Consider the following 20,957-nt stretch of genomic DNA (forward strand, 5'->3'; position numbering starts at 1 on the left):
CAGCCTCCCACTATTTATGGGAGTCAGGTGGTAGCACAGCGGGTTAAGGGCAGGTGGCACAAAGGGCAAGGACCAGTGTAAAGATCCCAGTTCGAGCTCCTGGCTCCCCACCTGCAGGGGAGTCACTTCACAGGCGGTGAAGCAGGTCTGCAGGTGTCTTTAAATAAATGAATAAATAAAAAATTTATTCCCTTTTGTTGCCCTTGTTTTTATTGTTGTAGTTATTATTGATACCGTTGTTGGATAAGACAGAGAGAAATGGAGAGAGGCGGGGATGACAGAGGGGGGAGAAAGATATTAGACACCTGCAGACCTGTTTTACCGCCTGTGAAGAGACTCCCCTGCAGGTGGGGAGCCAGGGGCTCGAACCAGCATCCTTCCACCAGTCCTTGGGCTTTGTGCCACCTGTGCTTAACCCGCTGCACTGCCACCCAACTCCCAAAAGAGAATTTTCTTGTAAATTTGCTTGCATATGCAATAGACTGTAAAGAGATCCTGACAGGTATTTTTGTGCTTGGCTGGGTTATTAACTTTATGTACAACTATTTTATTGAAACAACAGTTCTGTGTAGTAACATTTATGTGCATAATGACACTTAACCCTTGACTGTCAGTTAGAAGACAGTATGAGTTACATGTTTTAGGGTTTATTTATTAAAAACAAATTTCTCATTCCATATATTAAAATTCACATAAGGGTAGTGTAAGAAAATTAAATATGCAAACATCTTATAAAGATTGGAATACTCTTTTTTTTTTTCTAGACTCCATTTCAAAAAAATATGACAGCAGGACAAAATAGAGAATGTGAAAGGTAATGTCATCTTTACAACTACAGTTTGTTTTATTTGTAAGATTGTTGATTGCTTCTTTTTTAAAATTAAGGTTAAAAAGATACTTTAGGGAGCCAGGCGTTGGTGCAGTGGGTTAAGCACACGTGGTGCCAAGCACAAGGACTGGCATAACGATCCAGGTTCGAGCCCCCGGCTCCCCACCTGCAGGGGAGTTGCTTCATAAGCGGTGAAGCAGGTCTGCAGGTGTCTTGTCTTTCTCTTCCCCTCTCTGTTTTCCCCATCTCTCTCCATTTCTCTCTTTCCTATCCCAACAACGACATCAATAACCACAACAATGTTAAACAACAAGGGCAACAAAAGGGAAAATAAATATAAAAAAAAATTTTAAAAATACTTTACAGACAACAGTTTGTAAGTTTTTAAAATACTAGTTTTAAATTTTCCTGTTAACAGTTCTAGATTTTAGGAATATAGTTAACAAGTTCTGTGTTGGTATCAAAGGGATAATATCTTTTTTTTTTTTTTTCTAGTGTCTTTTCTTACCCAAATTTCAGTATGTCTGCAGCCAATGGTTTGTCTCATGGAGGTGGTGGCAAGATGAGACGAGAGAGATCATGCTTTGGTGCATCTAAACCTTTAGAAGAAGAGGTAGGATTTCATATATGCATTTAGTATTCTTGAAATAAAAGCTTTAGTGCGGTGGGCAGGGGCAGTTTGGGGACATTGGGCTTGGAAAGACCTTTGAATAAGAATATGTTGTTGAAACAGTCCTAATACACTTAGGTTTTAAACTACTGTCTCTGACAATGTTAAGTATACCTTAAATTTAATGAGCACTATTAAGAAAATAAAAATTTTCAAATTTTACAATTGTTTGATCTGAAACTGGGCTGTGGCTCAGCTGCTAATGTGCTTAAGTTACTATGCACTAGGAGAGGATCTGTATTTGAGTCCCTGCTCTCAACTTTGCAAGGGAGAAACAAGTTTGACCAGCAATGAAGCCGGCTACAGGTGTCTCTCACCTTATATCTCTGTCTTATCATGATTTTAAAATAAAAGTTTATGGGTAGAATGGCATCTAGTAAAGGTGAATTTGTTGTGTAGACACTAAGCTCCAGCAATAACCCTAGTGCCAAAAAAAAAAAAAAAGGTATTACTAGATCTTTGGAATGTTATTGTCTGTGTATGTTTTTTGCTTGTCCTTGAAACATAATGGATCAATATAAGTTTATCACTTGTCTTCCTATTTGTGAATTTTTTATTAGTCTCATGAAAGATGGTAATGCTATTGCATTCACTGTGTGTTCAGTATGAAGGTTTACCACAATTCTGCAGGCTTACATTTGGGTTATTTCCTAATAAGTGCTAAAATTGGTGCAGTATTTTCTCTAGGTTAATTTTATATTGAAACTAGTTGCATTATAGGGAATGATCACTTCTTGAAATGTACTATTTTGCCTTTGTAAGATAGTTTTAGAATTTAGCGCTTCTCATGACAATAGGTTGATGGTTTTCTTTATCTTGACACTAGTACTTGCTTTAAAAAAATTTGCCAATATCATGAGTGTGAAGTTGTATTGTCATTGGAATATTATTTTGTATTACCCATTTTTCTGTGGAGGAGGTAACTTAATTGTGAGCTTATTATGGATTTTTCCCTTGGCTTTCATTTGTAATGTTTTAAAATTTTATTTGTGACTTTCTCATTACCCATGAATTTTTTTAGAATTGTGTTTTTGAGTTCTTAGAAGGTGGTCTGCTATAACAGTTTGACAGTGTAGTTATTAAATTAATTAAAATTGTGTATTTTATGTTAATTTTCTTTATTTTTTCATATTTTGCATTCTCATTTTGAGTCTTATTTTTCTCTCCCTGTTTGCAGTTTTGTTTTGTGACTCTGACTCACTCGAATTATGACTGGCAGTTTTGTAATTTCTGCCGTAGAACCTGTTTTTTTATTACTTTATTTATTCCCTTTTGTTGCCTTTGTTGTTTTATTGTTGTAGTTATTATTGTTACTGATGTCTTCATTGTTGGATAGGACAAAGAGAAATGGAGAGAGAAGAGGAAGACAGAGAGGGGGAGATGAAAGATAGACACCTGCAGACCTGCTTCACTGCTTGTGAAGCGATGCCCCTGCAGGTAGGGAGCTGGGGGCTCGAACCAGGATCCTTATGCTGGTCCATGCGCTTTATGCCACTTGCACTTAACTCACTGCGCTACCCCCTGACTCCCCAAGAACCTGTTTTGATGTACTATTTGAGATGTGCTGGGGCTTGGCTCAGTAGGTTTAGAGGACCTACCTTTCCCTTAAATTTCTCTCCTAGAATGTCCTAAAGGGAGGAAATGTAGTAATGTATTTTACCATCTTGAAAGAAAAAGCCTTAGATTCCTGTGTTCATACAACAGATAAAATTTTGTGGTTTTCTTGGTAAACAAATACATTATATTTAAGAACCAGATTTATTTGCCTTGCCATATATGTTAGGAGTTTGGTATCTGACAAACACACACAAGCTTGTTCTAGGCAGCTTTTATACTTAGTGAAATGTGTGACTTCAACTTTTTAAAAGTTTCTCCCTGTATGAGGGGCACATTTACTTGATTTATTGTTTGCTAGATTACACGTTTGTGAATTTAGCTTATTTCCCATCAGTTTTAACTAATATATAAAGATTTATGAGAGACAGGAGACTAGATCACTACTCAGCTTTGACATAGTTAGTTATAGAGGGAATTGAATGAACCTGGGCCTCAGGCATATAAGTCTTGCCATCTACCACTAAGCTAGATGGGATAGCTCCTGGTTCTGTTACAGTTATTTTATTTTATTTTTTTTCCCAAATCTCCCACCTCTGTTACAGTTATTAAAGATCTTTAGAGCTCAGGTTGATACTCTAAACTTTGGTTGTCTTACAGATACATGCTCACTGTGACTTAAGATTTGCTTTCTGCTATACTAATTGCAAGAAGCTTTATGTAGCAGTTAGACATACCAGGTCTCTTATCACCACTTCCCTCCATTCTCTGGGCCCCCGCTTTCCATTCAGGCCAACTGCCAACTGCCAACTGCCAATTTCACATCCCAGGATGCTTCACCTAACTCCTGTTTTAGGTCTTCCATACTGAAATTACAGGCTCTACATTTCTGAGGAAAGAGGTATTACTAATTGGTGGCTGTCCCAAATTTTCTTCCCCTACCCTACCTTTTTAATGTAAATAAAATAGAATTAGACTCCCTCTTTTTCTGGGTTTTGTTGTTTTAGATAACTCATACGTTTAGACCACGAGTTGTTTCTTAATTCTGTTACAGTTAACAGGGATAATTTAATAAAATATTGATGATCCATTTTTTTTTTTTTGAGTATGTCAGTAACATTTTGGGAAATGTCAAGTAGAAGAAATTTTAATTTTCTAATTTCAGCCACTGTTGCTACTTTACAAGGGTTAGCGTATTTTGATTTACTGAAATTCAGGTTACTGTAACTTTATGCTGTTGATATGATGAATGTGCTTTAGTTTCCTCAGATTACAGAATTAGTAAAGAATGTATGTCAGTATTAAGCATATTGGCATTCTTGCTCTACTGACATATCAACCTGGCTTGTATAATTAAGCTCATGATATTAGATATGCAGTATACAATAAGATTAAATTTTGGAAGCCATAACTAATTCATACTATTATGTCAGGTATATTCTGTCACTTACTAGCAGAGAATGACTGGTCAGATTAACCTTTTTATGCCTGAATTTCTTGATCTGTAAAATAGAGTAAGAATACATGTATTGAGGGTGCATCTGTAGGAGATCTGCCATCTGATACCTTTATTTGGACCATATTTTTCTTGTCTCATTTTTCTCATCTAAAAAAATATTAATATATTTCTCATGGGAGAAAACTCATGTGAAGGTATTTATTTACAAAAGCTATATATAGTAAGGTTCTTATTTGATACCTTCCATTTGAGATGTGCAAGCATCCAATTAACAAAGTTCTTGATTTTTTCCCAGATAATATGGATTCTATTCCTGATCAACTTGCATAAGATTTTGGTGTCTACACATTAAATTTAGAATTGGTTTATGGTTAATATAAAGAAGCCAGTATGTCCAAAGTTTCTGACTTAACAGGATGGCATGGGTCGTGGTTAGTTAGTGTCTAGGTGTTGAAATGGTTTAAAAGTGAAAATAAGGATAGAACTGGAGATGAAAAGAAAGAAATATGGAGTTAAGTTCCTTATAGAAATAGTTAATGCACCCTTAGTTTGCTTTCATCTTCACCATAAATCTTATTATAACAAGTTCAAAAATAAGAAATGCTGAAAAAAATTATGTAGAGAGCACATGCAGTCCAACAGTTAGGCTTTAATAAATAAATATATATACATATATATATATATATATATATTTGAGGTTTAAATATATTTTTTAAATATTTATTTTCCCTTTTTGTTGTTGCCCTTGTTTTTTTTTTTTTGTTGTAGTTATTATTGTTGCTGTTATTGATGTCGTCGTTGTTGGATAGGACAGAGAGAAATGGAGAGAGGAGGGGAAAACGGGGAGAGAAAGACAACTGCAGACCTGCTTCACTGCCTGTGAAGCGACTCTCCTGCAGGTGGGAATCTGGGGGCTCGAACCGGGATCCTTATGCTGGTCCTACCGCCACCAAACTCCCAGGTTTAAATATTTTTATGTGCTTCTTGTATCAACATTCTCCAGTGCATTTCAAAGTAATATGCTAATGTAGTTCATCCCCACATCAGCACACATAATATTGGAGATTATTACTGATAGCTTTTTTAAAGACTTTTAAAAGAAATATATATTTTAAAAAATTATTATCTTTATCTATTGGATAGAGACAGTTAGAAATCTAGAGGGAAGGGTGATAGAGATCAGAGACACCTGCAGCCCTGCTTCACCATTTGCAAAACTTTCCCCCTGCAGGTGGGACCAGGGGCTTGAACCTGGGTCCTTGCACATAGTAACATGGGCACCACCACCTGGCCCCTCACTTTTTAACTTACCAAATTTACATACAGTAAAATGTTAAATACACAGGTATATTACTGAGAAATTTTTTTCTTTACATGTAGTACTGAGAAATGAATGGATTGAGGGTCTCATGAATGCATACTCCCACCCCAAGTATTTTGTCTAGAGTATAAGAAGTATAGAATTGTTATCTGTCAGAGAATTGGTATATAAAGCTACTACTTCACCAGTAGTATAAGTGCAAAATCTTACTTATTCTTAAACCCATGACTTCAGATAATCTTTACTATATTGGGTAAAGACCAAACCATTGCTGATATTTATTGAATGCTTTCTTTAAAATAAAGTGGGGAGGTATGCACATAGTTTTGTTTCATGCTAATATTACAACTATTACAATTTCGTCTTTTATTTACTAGTTTTTCTCTAAGAAATTGTTCTGAGGGCAGGTAGGTTCACAGTCATGTGGTTAGCTAGCTGGTGGTTTAGCTGAGATTAAATTTTTGTTTGGTAATTTTGAATATCTCACATGGTTAAAACTATATTGGACTACCCTTTATATACTTTACATTTACCTGAAATATTCTACCTGGACAAGTGTAAAAGAATATGAAAAATGAAGTAATATATTATGAAACATGTTGTGTTTTAGAAAGTGGAAGTGCCAGTGTTACCGAAAATCTCTCTTCCCATCACCAGTTCTTCACTGCCTACCTTCAATTTTAGTTCGTCTGTGACCACAACATCTCCATCACCCATTAGTCCTTCGCAGTCGTTGACAAGCAAGGTACATTGAAAGGTGAAAGAAAAAGGGGGGGGAGAGATAGTTGTAGAAATAATAGTTAAGCCATACCAACCTTAGAACTGCTGCAGTTTACAGTGGAGGGATTGGAGATTCAGAACTCTCCTGGTGGGAATGGTGTGGAGTTGTACCCCTGTTATCTTGTAATTTTGTAAACCAATATCAAATCACTAATAAATTAAAAAAGGGCAAATATGTATAAGTATAGAAGTAATAGTCAGGAGTCGGGCAGTAGCACGGTGGGCTAAGCCCACGTGGCGTAAAGTGCAAGGATGGGCATAAGGATCCCAGTTGAAGCCCCCGGCTCCCCACCTGCAGGGGAGTCGCTTCACAGGCGGTGAAGCAGGTCTGCAGGTGTCTGTCTTTCTCTCCCCCTCTGTCTTCCCCTCCTCTCTATTTCTCTCTGTCCTATCCAACGACTGTAGCTTCCAATGGAAAGAATGGGGATACAGAACTCTGGTGGTGTGAACAGTATGGAGTTATACCCGTTATCTTATATTTTGTAAATCAATATTAAGTCACTAATAACATTTAAAAACTATGTTTAAAAGAAAAAAGAAATCAAAGATTTGTGTTAACATAAACAACAGAAAAAAAGCTTCCTAGAAGAAGAAAAAAAAATAGTAAGATTCATGACTTTTTTTTGTTTTCATCCTTTATCCTAAAGGTTAATATATTGCTTAAAGCAGTTACTAACTTTTGTTATGGAAATTAAAACCCTAAGTTAGAAATGTTTGGCTTATGTACTTGTAAATGGAGGGCATTATAAAGAGTGTTTTTCAGCTTTTAGACACTAAAGCTTTCCCCCTGAAGGTGGAGACCTGGGACTCAAACCCAGGCCCTTGGAGAGATTAATTTTCTTTCCATGTTTCTAAGAAGATCCTTGTTCTTATTAAGTAGAATCAACATTTTTGTGAGACCCTAAAATGTTTACTTAGTTATGATTGTTTGCTTGTTTTTAAACCAGAGTTCTGTTAAATTCTGACTTGTATAACCACTGTGCTGTTTCCCTGCCCTTAGCCCTGATATTTTTATTGCTTTATATGCTTTCCCCCCGATTTTTGTTTTCTGTATTTTGTACATGTTTATGGTTACTATTTTTCATACAAACACACAACTAAGATATCGAATACTTCCCTTGCAAGAGGAAATCTAACTTTAAAAATTAGTATATTTTGAGAGAAAAGGCCATAGCATTACACAGTGGTATTGGGGGATTGAACATGTGACCTCAGACATGCAAATTGGTTCTTCTTCTTCTTCTTATTATTATTTTATGTTTTTTTTTTCCCTCCAGGGTTATTGCTGGGCTTGGTGCCTGCACCATGAATCCACCGCTCCTGGAGGCCATTTTTTCCCGCTTTTGTTGCCCTTGTTGCCGTAGCATTGTTGTGGTTATTATTATTACCATTGTTGATATTGTTCGTTGTTGGATAGGACAGAGAAATGGAGAGAGGAGTGGGAAGACAGAGGGGGAGAGAAAGATAGACACCTGCAGACCTGCTTCACCGCCTGTGAAGCGACTCCGCTGCAGGTGGGGAGCCTGGGGCTCGAACTGGGATCTTTATGCTGGTCCTTGCACTTTGCGCCACATGCACTTAACCCACTGCACCACCGCCCCCCCCCACCCCCTCAAATTGGTTCTCTTAACAGTGTAAGCTGTTTACCCAGTCTGGGAATGTTAGATTTTCTTTTTTATTACTATTATTTTCCTTTTTTGTTATTTATTTATTTGAGACAAATTGGGAGGGGAGGGGAGATAGGGAGAGGGACAGAGAGAAACCTGCAGCCCTGCTTCATCACTCATGAAGCTTTCCCCCTGCAGGTGGGAACCAGGGGCTTGAACATGGGCCTTTGCACACTGTAATGTGTGCACTTAGCCAGGAGTGTCACCTCCTTGCCCCCTTATTATTTTGAGTCAGTTAATGCTTTACAGTGCAGCCATTGACACATGTACAATTTCATTATGTACCATGCTCCCATGGTTTTCTCCCTCCCTTCCTCCCCAGAGTCCTTTCCTTTGGTGCAATACACTGTCCAGTTCCATGTTGCATTTTGTGTTCTCTCTCCCAGTCCCTGTAACATTCTTCTAATAAGTGACATAATTTGGTATTCTTCTCTCTTCAGCTTATTTCAACATGTCAGGACACCAGATTTTATAAAAAAGTATTAAATACTTTTAAATTGAAAAGTGACTTAAATCTAAAAGAAAAAAAGCCTTGCTTTTTTTTTTTTTTAGTTTGCATTGTTTATAATCTGCTTTATTGTCAATTTCTTCTTCTAAAAATCTGTTTTTGTCTCATTTCTTTAACCAGCTACAAATGACCTCTCCAAACAGCCCTGGCAGTCCCATGTTTAGATTTTCATCTCCAATTGTAAAATCAACTGAGGCAGATGTACTACCTCCATCATCTGTAAGTAGTAGGCAAACAATATTTCACATTTATTGGTTTTAGATGACTGCTAATTCAGTCATATCAAAGCTAAAATGCTCTGTGGTTGGAAACACGAGGGGCTGGAAATAATAAGCTTCCACATGTGAGGCCCGGGTTTGATAATCATGGTATCTCCCTAAAGAGAAACAAATAACTAACTTTTGTTTCTAACTTAAAAAAAACAAAACCTAAGTCACAAAGTGCAAGGACCGGCTTAAGGATCTTGGTTTGAGCCCCGAGCTCCCCACCTGTAGGGGAGTCACTTCACAGGTGGCGAAGCAGGTCTGCAGGTGTCTGTCTGTCTCTTCCCCCTTTCTGTCTGTCTTCCCCATCTCCATTTCTCTCTGTCCTATCCCAGCAACAACGATGTCAGGAACAACAACAGTAATAACCACAACGATGTTTAACAAGGGCAACAAAACGGAAAATAAATAAAATATTTTTAAAAATTAAAAAAAAAAAACTAAGTATGCAGAAATGGAATGAATGAATGTATTGCTACACACAAACACACAAGGGCAGATACACTTTTACACCTGCTATTTGGAAGTGCACATACAAATATCTTTTTAGCCTTAATAGTTTCCCGGGTATCTTTTTTAAAAAATTGTATTTTATTATAGATTATGTCCCATGGGTCCAATTTCCAGGGGGCTGGACCATTTTACTTATGCACCAACAATGTATGAGGATTCATTTTCTTTTTTTAATTCTATATTTATTTATTTATTTGCTTGCCTCATGCGTTATTGCTGCACCTTGAATCTACTGCTCCTGGAGGCTATTTTTCCCTTTTGTTGCCCTTGTATATCCTTGTTGCTATTATTGTTATTGTCATTGCTGCCATTGTTGTTGGGTAGGACAGAGAGAAATTGAGAGAGGAGGGGGAAGACAGAGAGGAGGAAAGATAAGACACCTGCAGACCTGCTTCACCGCTGGTGAAGCCACCCCCCTGTAGATGGGGAGCCATGGCTCGAACCTGGATCCTAACGCCTAACCTGCTACGCTACAGCTTGGCCCCCTCCCATGTATTTTTTAAGGGGGGGGAAAAAGACACTTGTATTCTCATTATATATTTAAGATAACTGAGACAATGTAGCTTTCCATAACATAGTCCATTTTTAAGTTTCCCCAACTGCCTTGTAGTGTTCTTAAATTTCTATTTGATAGTTCTTATTTGTGGTTCCATTTATAGCTAGGATCTAACCAACTAGACTATAATCTATTTGAATTGCACCATGGCACTGCTTCACCATTTTTGAATTTGCCTCTTTCTGTTATGCTCTCAAACTCTTTACTCACTCCTGTGACTATTTCCTTAACTAGCGTTTGGATGTTGGCCTCATTATTCTCTGCTTCAATTTTGGGGGGGCCTTTTAGCTGGACTTTTGTCCTGGTTCATTTCTCCCAACATTTCTTCTTGTTGGTTTAACCATTCTATATAGTATGTTGTGAAGTCCTTCTCTCAGTACTTTTTAACTACTGATCACTCTTGCTTGTATTGACTTGTATCTGAATAAGGTACTTAAAGAGTTCACAGTTGTGGAAATTAACAGTTGTTTCATTATTATTTCAGTCCCTGAGTTGGAGCACAGTGGCTGTTAAAGCCTCATTTGTTCTTTTTCTTCCAAGTAGGCTATGGTAGCAAAGGGCTTTTAAACTATAAGTAGGCTTCTTAGTTTAATTACTCACTGCTGACCACGAGATAAATCATAATGGGGGAGAGATAATACAGTGGTTACGCAAAGAGACTCAAACCCCAAGGATCCAAATTTTCATGCTCAATTCAGCTTCTCTGCCAAGCTGCCAAGCCAGGCAGCACTGCTGGGTCCTTGTTTCTAAACAAGTCCCATTTATAGTTTGTAGGTTCAGAGGTAATTTACCATATTCTTATCAGGAGAACAGTGTGGAAAGGCTCCCACTGTATATTCCTACTTCTAGGCCACCGGGGTGTAGATCTTTTCCTGAGTTTCCTGGTCAGTTCTCTGGCCCCTGATGTCAGCACAGGGCCATCCCACCTGCTGGCTGGAGGTGGTGGCTCAACAGGTAAACTGTCAGACTGTTACCAGCTGCTCAATCTCTCCTGCTCAATCTCTCCTTCAACTTCTGGAACCCACCAAATCACCACTGAGTGCAATCACGTGTGACTCGTGGATAGCGAGGATCCTAAGGAGAGACTGAGCGGCTGGTAATAGTCTGGCAGTTTTACGACAAAAAGACTGAAGGGAGGAGAGGACTCCACCAAATGTAACTGTGAGCCTCCATTGCTACTGCCCTCAGAGACTGAAGCAGCAGGGGGGGAGGCCCTGTGCTCACATCAGGGGCCAGAGAACTGACCAGGAAACTCAGGAGAAGATCTACACCCTGGTGGCCTAGCAGATCCTTGGGGTGTGAGTCTCTTTGCATAACCACTGTATTATCTCTTCCCCATCCTGCTTTATCTGTTGGTCAGGAGTGAGTGATTAAGCTAAGAAGCCTACTGGAGAGGGAAAGGGGGGAGAAACACTTGCTGCCGCTCAGTAGCCCTAGCTTCAGAAGCTGTCCCCCCCCTTCTTTCTCTGTCATGCTCTTATGTGGTGGTCATGGCCTCAAACTGAGGGAGGTCCTCGTGCATTGTGATGGGCTTTCTTTGTGAATTTAATCTCTACAATTAAATATTTTGGGTGCGAATAACCAATATAATCAAGTGTTTCCACCTGTGATTGGCGGGTGTGCTATTTAACATAATTGCATGTCATTTTCTAACTGTATTTTTGTATGTCTACATTTTCTATCTAGATGTGTATGGTCATGTTGTTATTTACTACATGTCTTAAATCTATTCTTTTTTTTAAAAAATGAAATTTAGAAATCAAGAACTAGGAGCAGCACATTGGGTACTGCTTTGAAAGTAGACAATACCTAAGAAATAAAATCTCTGCTACTAAACTGTGATACACCTTTTCTATAAGAAACAGTTTTAGAGATTTCTTTTTTTCTTTTTTTAAAGAGATTTCTAAAATAAGAACATAAGCTTTATGAAATTCAGAATTTTAAAAAAATTAAAGCTGATTACATTTGATATAGGTCTAAAATAAACTTGACACTTTTTAAAGGATTCCTTTTTTTCTTTACAGATTGGATTTACATTTAGTGTGCCCCTTACAAAATCAGCAGAATGTTCTGACTCTAGTAGTATTTCAGAGCCAATTACCAGTAGTACAGGTAAGTTAAATTTTCTCACAATTTTTTTTTTTAAAAAAAAATTTTTTTTTATTTATTCATGAGAAAGATTGGAGGAGAAAGAACCAGACATCACTTTGGTACATGTGCTGCTGGAGATCAATCTTGGGACCTCATCTTTGAGTATCCAATGCATTTATCCACTGTGCCACCTCCCAGACCACACACATATTCTTAATAATTAAAATAGCTTCATGCATAGTTGTTCAAATTTTCACCTCTGTTAGTTCTTGTAAATGCTTTCACTTGAGTGAAGTTAGCTTTGATAGGCAAACAAAAGCTCATCACTACACAAGAGCTGACACCACCTACATCTTGTTTTTGAAAAATATTTATATCTGTTCCTTACAATAAAGAAAAGGGCAGTGGTGGTGGGGAGCACTGTACCACTCAGCTCTGGCATAAATTGTTGCCAGGGATTGAACCTGGGGCTCTGGGGCCTCTGGGACGCAGCTGATACCTTTTAACAGGCTGAGTTTTTTCACCTGTTATATCTCATTTGTTAATGTCCAATTTTTGCTGTTAAGAACATTTGAAAAATCTTTTTAATACATTTAACTTGAGTTCAGTGATTTTGTTGGTATTATATCTTTCACAATTAAAAATTTTACAGCTCAAGATAGCACTTCACTGAATAGTCCAAGCTCCAAGAAGCGGAATGAAGAGTATGAAGGCCCTTTTAGACCTGCAAAGATCCTGAAAGAAGGAAGTGTCCTAGATGTTCTGAAAACTCCTGGTAAGATAACAGCCCTTGAGACAGTCTTAAATCTTGATACAAGCTCTTTTGTGTTATACACTATGACATCTAAAACATTCTGACTAGTTCTATAGATTGATTTTTGAATGTAGTTGTAATCATGTATAATTACTTTAGTGGTAATATCTAAATTATATTTTAGAATCAAGGACCGTGTACTAAAACAAATTTTCCTCCAACATTTTCTAGTCATTTGAGGTTACTTGTTAAAAATCCTTTTTCTTTTCAAAATCTTTATTCATAAAATGGAAATACTTACAAGACTATAGGATAAATGGGGTACAATTCCACACAATTCCCACCACCAGAACTTTGTGTCCCATCCCCTCTCTTGATAGCTTTCCTATTCTTTATCCCTTTACTAGTCTTTGCCTGAGCCTGACACTTAATATGCAGGTGGACCTAAGTTAATATCTGGGGAGATGGCTTCATAATTGTTAACTAGTTCAGTTTTTTAATCAAGCTATTTTTTTTTAAATATCATTTGTGATGAATAATAGTTTCAAGAATGTGAGATCACAGAGTATAGTTCTTTGGTGTACTCACCAAGAAAATTCTGTGCCCCATCCCAGGTCAGAGACTTTTAGAAATGAAAGGGAATTTTATTTTTTATTTTTTAATTCTATGATAGGACAGAAATTGAGACAGTAGTTGGGAGACAGAGGGAGAAAGACACCTGTAGATCTATTTCATTGATTCTGAAGTGTGCCTCTTTGCTCATTATGGTAATCTGTGTGCTCAGCCAGGTGTGCCACTGCCCAGCCTCTTGGAGGCTTATGCCTTGAAGAATGTTTACTGTTAAAAAGTTTTCCAGTGTAATCTTAAAAAAAATTTTCAGTGTATTGTTGATCAATGGAGTTACTGCATTATATGAGATTATTTTACCCTTATGCTAAAAATAGCTCTGTTCTATTTCTTGGTATTATTGGTAAACTTAAAACAATCTTTTTTTTTTTTAAGAAAGAACATATAAATTTTTTTTAGAATTATTATTGGATAGAGACAAATTGAGAGAGGAGGGGGAGACAATGAGGGAAAGGGACAGAAACACCTACAGAGCTGCTTCACCACTTGTGAAGCCTGCCCCTGCAGGTGGAGACCAGGGACTTGAACCTGGTTCTTTGTGCACTGTAATATGTGCATTCACAACAACCTTTTATATCTCCCCTCTCCTCAAGTTTTATTTTCCTTTTCTGCTAAAAACTGGAAAAGTAGGACACTGAATTTTGAGTATGTATAAAATTGCTCCCAAGCATGTAAGTTTGAGAAATCATTCTGATGAGTAAAGAGTATTTATGTGAATATATTCACTGATAGTTTTAATAGCATAGTCTTTTCTCCCACTTCTTCCATGGTTCTGTCTGAATACCTTAATTCTCAAAATACACTTCAGTAGTTATGATTATGTGAAAGGTATATTAGAAAGTGTGAAATTTGGGGCTGTGTGGTAGTACAGTGGGTTGAGTAGACATGGCACAAAGCGCAAGGACCGGCATAATGACCCTGGTTCGAGCCCTGGCTCCCCACCTGCAGAGGGATTGCTTCACAAGTGGTGACACATGTCTGCAGGTGTCTTATCTTTCTCTCCCCCTCTCTGTCTTCCCCATCTCTCTCAATTTTCTCTGTCCTATCCTACAACAACAACAGCAATAACAGCAAGGGCAACAAAAAGATGGGGGAAAAAGGCCTCCAGAAGCAGTGGATTTGTGGTGCAGGCACTGAGCCCCAGTGTAACCCTGGAGGCAAAGAAAAAAAAAAATAGTGTGAAATGTGAATGATCTATTAGATTTTTATAGCACTTTTGTTTAAACTGGTGTTAAGTAACTTTGCATGGATATATTTTAGTAGCTTGAGATTGTGTTCCATTACAATAGACTGCTTCTTAATTTTGCCAAAAAAAATTTTTTTTTGATAGACACAAATTGAGAGGGAAGGGGGAGATTGACTGACTGGCCTGTAGCACTACTTCATTAGTTGTATAACTTCCCACCCGCAGGTGGGAGCTTGAACCAGTTCCCTTGCACACTGTATCGTGTGTTCATCCTGTTATGCTACCACTCGGCTCCCTAATTTTGTATTTCTATGCCCTTCCAAATGGTGTGATACATCTCTTTAAATTTGTTATCGCATTGCCACTTTTAAGCATATATAAATTTAAATTAAAAATGTATATCCATCACTATGTCTTACTTTGCTGTGTAATGTCTATTAAATAATCATACTTGGGCAGCTGATTTCTAATGAGGTTATCACAACTATGTATATAATTAAATATTCATAAATATTCTAATTATCTGGTGTGGCCAAGGGAATATCTTAGACAAACAAGGGAGGAAGACTGAATATACTGTTTTTTGTTTTGTAGGAAAGCAAGAGTGTAGCAAAGCATAGCTAATAGCATGTATTCATGAATTAGTTTAAATTAAAGCCTTAAATTAGGTGTTGATTGAATTATAGTAAATCAAATTTCTTATAGGAAGAAGATACATGGTACAGCAACTTTTGTCGAATTTTAACTAGTTCTAGGTGTTGCTTAATAATTTTTGCTTGGGTGAAAAACAGCTCTTATACAGTCTTTTGGAATATGGTTACTCTGCAGTAAGTAAATATGATACCCCTTCAATAATATTTCAGTTAACATTTTGATAAGAACCTTTAATGTTAGGCCAGCAGCATAACTCACTTGGGACAGTACCTGCTTTGCTGTGTACATGACCTAGGTTAGACCCAGCCCCCACCACATTGGGGCAAACATCAGTTTGCTTTCTGTCTGTAAGTTAGTTTGAAGTATTGAAGCCCTGGCAACAAGAACAAAAGAATGGAAATGCTTAATTAAAAAAAAAAAAAGTTCTTTTTCCTTTTCTTCTTGCAGGTTTCACATCACCGAAGACAGATTCTTTTGCTACTCAGCCTACCACCACAAGCCCAGTGGTTTATACAAGACCAGCAATAAGTAGCTTTTCTTCCAGTGGAATTGGGTTTGGGGAAAGTTTAAAAGCTGGATCATTGTGGCAGTGTCATATTTGTCTAGTCCAGAACAAAGTTACAGACAATAAGTGTGTAGCTTGTCAAGCAACAAAATTGCCATCAAGAGATACTGGGAAACAGTCTGATACTGGGACACCAAGTAAAAGTGGCAAGTCAACTTTTTCTGCATCTGGGACAGACTTTGGAGACAAGTTTAAACCTGCAGTGGGAACTTGGGATTGTGATACCTGCTTAGTGCAAAATAAACCTGAAGCAGTAAAATGTGTAGCTTGTGAAACACCAAAACCAGGAACTGGTGTTAAGAGAGTCCTCACATTGCCAGTGATTTCGGAAAGTGCTGTTACTATGGCTGCTTCATCTTCAAGCTGCACTGTGACCAATGTTACCATAGGATTTGGTGATAAATTTAAAAGGCCTGAGGGATCCTGGGAGTGCTCAGTGTGCTGTGTTTCTAACAATGCAGAAGACAATAAATGTGTGGCCTGCATGTCTGAGAAGCCAGGTTTGTATATTGCTTCTTGGAATTAATTTTGCTCATTGTATAGTAGAATTAAAAAAGATACATATGATAGGGAAAGAGGGGTCTCTCTTCATCTCTAGATAATAATGAAGCTTTGTTTGTTTGTCTTTAAAGGACATAATTTTATTGAGAGAGAGAATGGTACTAGAGTACTCTCACTAGAGTTCTCTTCAGCTCTGGTTTATGGTAGTGCCAGGGATTGAGCTGGGCCCTTTAAACTTCAGGCATGAAAGTCTAATGCTGTGCTATATTCCTGTCTTCCAGGAGTCTGAATAGCTTCAGTTATAATTCATAGCCAATTTTATTTCATCTCACCATGTTTTTTTTGTTTTTTTTTTTTCCCCCAAGTTCCATTCAATATGAGGCAGGACATGATTTCATCATTCCTTAAGGCTGAGTGGTATTCCACTGTGTATACCACAACTTTTTTAACGGCTCTTCTGTTAGGCATTTCTATTAGGGCTACTGTAGTAGAAGATTTTGATTCTCTACAAAATTGCTGAGAAGTGTCTTGGGAGGTAGCACAGTGAATAAGTCATTGGACATTCAAATGTTCAAAATTCAAATTTTATCTTTAGCATCACGTATACAAGCCAGGGTGATGCTCTGGTTCTTTCTTGCCCAGAAACAAGTAAATCTTAAAAGAAAAAGACAAGCATAAGTTATGGGTAGAATAACAACTGCTAAGAATATTGGAATATTTTTAAAACCTCAGGATAAGTGTTTCTCTTATCTTAATTTTTTCTGACTTAAATTTTGTGATTAAAACAACTGCTGAGTACCAACCTGTAAAGAATTTCTTGTAAAGAATCTAGATTTTTTTTTTTGGTGTTTGGGCCAGGGTCCACTTGGCATTGCTTCCTGGTGCAGTCAAGCCTTATGCGTAACTGCTGCACTGTAGCCCTGATCTTTCTTCTTCTTATTTTTTTTTTTTTTGTTCTTTATTGGATTGAGATAGCCAGAAATCAAGAGGGAAGAGGGAGATAAGAGAGATAGATGCCTGCAGCACTGCTTCATCACTCATTAACTTCCCACCTGCAGGTGAGGACTAGGGGCTCAAACTTGAGTCCTTACACATTGTAATGTGTGCTAAACTAGGTGCGCCACCACCCTGCCCCTAGTCCTGACTTTTTTCCCTCAATTCCCCATAACATCTTTTTTTTTATATTTATTCCCTTTTGTTGCCCCCCCCCCTTTATTGTTGTAGTTGTTACTGATGTCGTTGTCAAATAGGACAGAGAGAAATGTAGAAAGGAGGGGAAGATGGGGAGAGAAAAATAGACACCTGCAGACCTGCTTCACTGCCTGTGAAGTGACTCCCATGCAGGTGGGGAGCCAGGGGCTGGAACTGGGATCCTTATGCTGGTCCTTGGCTTCTCAGCATGTGTGCTTAACCCGCTGCACTACCACCTGACTCCCCCACCATCTGTTTTTTAACTGACGGATAGAGTATTTTAGTCGAAACAGTATTGATTGAAATATTACGGGGAATAAAATACTACCATGTCTCTTTTCTAAAGAAGAACCAGACATTTCTAAGGAAGATTTGTTCAAGGCATAATGCTGCTTTATTAAAAGGCTGTAGCTGAATATCAATGATGCTCGCTTTACCTACTTGTATACTATCTGTCAGATCTTGCAGTGATATACAAATAAAAGACTAAACAAAACTTCAAAAGAGAGGGAAAATCACCAAAGCTCTGCTCCACCATCCATGGAGGTCTCTTTGGTGCTGTCCATGTTGCTCATGTGTATGCTGAGGCTTCAAAATAGGACTTAATAGGCATAATTAAGATATATGCTCTCCTGTCCCTTCTTTACACTCCGTAGTATTTAGATAATTGGTTGCTTCTTTCTCTTGCCACCAGTGTTATTTTGAGGGATTATGTTCCACACAATACATAGCCCCCAATAGTCATTCCCCCCCGCCCCGTTTGAGAGTCCTACACTTATATCCACTGTACCATCTTGTGGGCCCTGTGACTATATTTTATATAATCCTATGACAGTTGAGATTTAACAGATTTCTTTATTTTTAAAATAAACATTTATTTATGAATGAGAAAAAGAATGAGAGCATCTCTGTCTCTGGCACTTGCTTTGCCTGGGGTCAAACTTGGGACTTAGTGCTGTGAATCCAGTGTTGTAGTCACTATATAACCTCTTGGGCTATTTGAAATAATCTAAAAAAAATTTTTTTTATATTTATTTTCCCTTTTCTTACCCTTGTTGTTTTTTCATTGTTGTTTTAATTATTGTTATTGATGTTGTTGTTGGATAGGACAGAGAGAAATGGAGAGAGGAGGGGAAGACAGAGAGGGGGAAAGATAGACACCTGCAGACCTGCTTCGCCGCCTTTGAAGCGACTCCCTTGCAGGTGGGGAGTCAGGGGCTTGAACTGGGATCCTTACTCGGGTCCTTGCGCTTAACCCGCTGTACTACTGCCTGACTCCCGAAATAAATTTCTTCATGAAAACAGTCTTTTAGGCACAAGTTTGTGAGTATGATCCTCCACCTCCAATAGAGCTATTAGGATTTAAGGTTTAGGTGGAACTCATTTACCAAAATGCCTAGGAGGTGTTAGAATACTTGCCTTGGATTGTGAGGCTCAGAATCTGATCTACCTGGCACCACATAGAGTGGCAGAGTAGTACTTTGAATTGATATGTCTCAGTGGAAAAATCTGAGGTATGCTGGTTTTAGCAATGTAATGCTTTTATTTCTTGCATTTTTCTTTTAATAAACAATACTAGTAAAAGTTTCACTTAGTGGTGTAATAAAACTCTGCTAATTTACTATTTCCCTTTATTTGTTTTCAGGAAGTTCAGCATCTGCTTTAAGTAGCAGCACTGTCCCTATGTCTCTACCTTCTGGAGGCTGTCTAGGGTTGGAAAAGTTTAAGAAACCTGAAGGAAGCTGGGATTGTGAAGTATGCCTAGTACAGAACAAAGCAGATTCTACCAAATGTGTAGCATGTGAAAGTCCAAAGCCAGGCACAAAATCTGAATTTAAAGGTAAATTGTTGGTAAAGCATTTTCTTGCATTGCCGTTTAATTTTAATTAATTTGACTAACTTCTTGCTGCTCTGGGTTTTGAAGAAGGGGAGTGATTGTACTGCACTAAAACTTCAATCCTAGTGCACTGTGGGCTAGGCTTGAACCTGGTTTGTGCACATGGCGGAGTAGGTGTCCTTTGCACCCTTCCAAGCATGCTATTTTGCCAGCCTGCCATTTTAATTTTATTCTATTTTATTTGACTTAAGAAAAGGAGAGGAGGGGGAGCTAGGGCATCACTCTTGCACATACAGTACAATTCCCAGCAATGAACTCAGGATCTCAGGCTTGAGAATCTAATGCCTTATCCATTGTAGCAACTCCTTGGCTGTGCTATTTGTTTTTGTGTATTCCTTTATTTTTATGAGAAGTTTTAAGTGCTGTTATAGCATATGCAGTGCTAGGAATTAAACATAGCCTTTAGTCTATGTAATTCCTGTGCTCTTGTCTACTGAGCAACCTTCCTTCTCAGCCTCTCTATTTTCATTTCAAAATGGAAATTTTGCAAATACCTTTTCTTTTTAGGTTGCTATTATCGTTAGTATCCCTTTGACATCTAGACAAGCTTTTTATCTAATTTGACTAGGATTTTTATTTTAAACCAGATTACCTAATTATATACACAATCTAGACATGTCACAGGAAAGCAAATCTGTTAATATTTTGCTATTAATGGTCTGAGAAAGCAGGATAATGGTTATACAAGACTCATATTTGGAGCTGAATATGGGACTCATATTTGGGTTATACAAGACTCATATTTGAGACTCATTTAGGTTTAACCCCTGTGCCACCATCAGTCAGACTGAACAGTGTTTTTATGTGTCTGTCTCTCCTTTGCTTTATGCTTCATAAAATAATAAAGATCTTTAAAAAAAATATCTTGTAGGGTGCTGGTGAATTCAAAAGAACCCAGGTTCAAGCCCCCTAGTTCTCACCTACAGGGGGAAAGCTTTATGAGTGATGAAGCAGGGCTGCAGATGTTTGTCTCTTTCTCCCCTCTCAATTTCTTTCTGTTCTATTAAGTTTTTTTTTGTTTTGTTACTGAGAACCTTTCAAAGTAATTTTCTTTTTTTTTTTTAATTTGTTCTTTTATTTTCCCTTTTGTTGCCCTTGTTTTTTATTGTTGTTGTAATGGATGTCATCATTGTTAGATCGGACAGAGAGAAATGGAGAGAGGAGGGGGAAGATCAGACACCTGCAGACCTGCTTCACCACCTGTGAAGTGACTTGCTGGCAGGAGGAGAGCCGGGGGCTCGAACCAGGATCCTTAAGCTGGTCCTTGTGCGTTGTGCCACCTGTGCTTAACCCGCTGCATTACTGTCCGACTCCCTCAGTAATTTTCACACACTATCTGGCGTATTATATTTGGGGAGTTTGGTGGAGGTT

The 20,957-nt window shown here is 37.9% G+C and overlaps 1 protein-coding gene across 2 annotated transcripts in view; it reads left to right on the forward strand.

Moving 5' to 3' along the window:
* The window catches only part of NUP153 (nucleoporin 153), a 60,897-nt gene that overhangs the window by 25,373 nt on the left and 14,567 nt on the right, over nucleotides 1–20,957 (forward strand). For both annotated transcript variants that reach the window (XM_060189323.1, XM_060189325.1), the window contains 8 exons: nucleotides 765–814; nucleotides 1,325–1,442; nucleotides 6,444–6,578; nucleotides 8,909–9,007; nucleotides 12,145–12,232; nucleotides 12,864–12,986; nucleotides 15,880–16,497; nucleotides 19,335–19,529. In XM_060189323.1, coding sequence (XP_060045306.1) covers nucleotides 765–814; nucleotides 1,325–1,442; nucleotides 6,444–6,578; nucleotides 8,909–9,007; nucleotides 12,145–12,232; nucleotides 12,864–12,986; nucleotides 15,880–16,497; nucleotides 19,335–19,529 — 1,426 coding nt within the window. The remainder of the gene's footprint in view (nucleotides 1–764; nucleotides 815–1,324; nucleotides 1,443–6,443; nucleotides 6,579–8,908; nucleotides 9,008–12,144; nucleotides 12,233–12,863; nucleotides 12,987–15,879; nucleotides 16,498–19,334; nucleotides 19,530–20,957) is intronic.

Source organism: Erinaceus europaeus, chromosome 4, assembly GCF_950295315.1.
Source record: "Erinaceus europaeus chromosome 4, mEriEur2.1, whole genome shotgun sequence".
In the NCBI taxonomy this organism is placed as follows: domain Eukaryota; kingdom Metazoa; phylum Chordata; class Mammalia; order Eulipotyphla; family Erinaceidae; genus Erinaceus; species Erinaceus europaeus.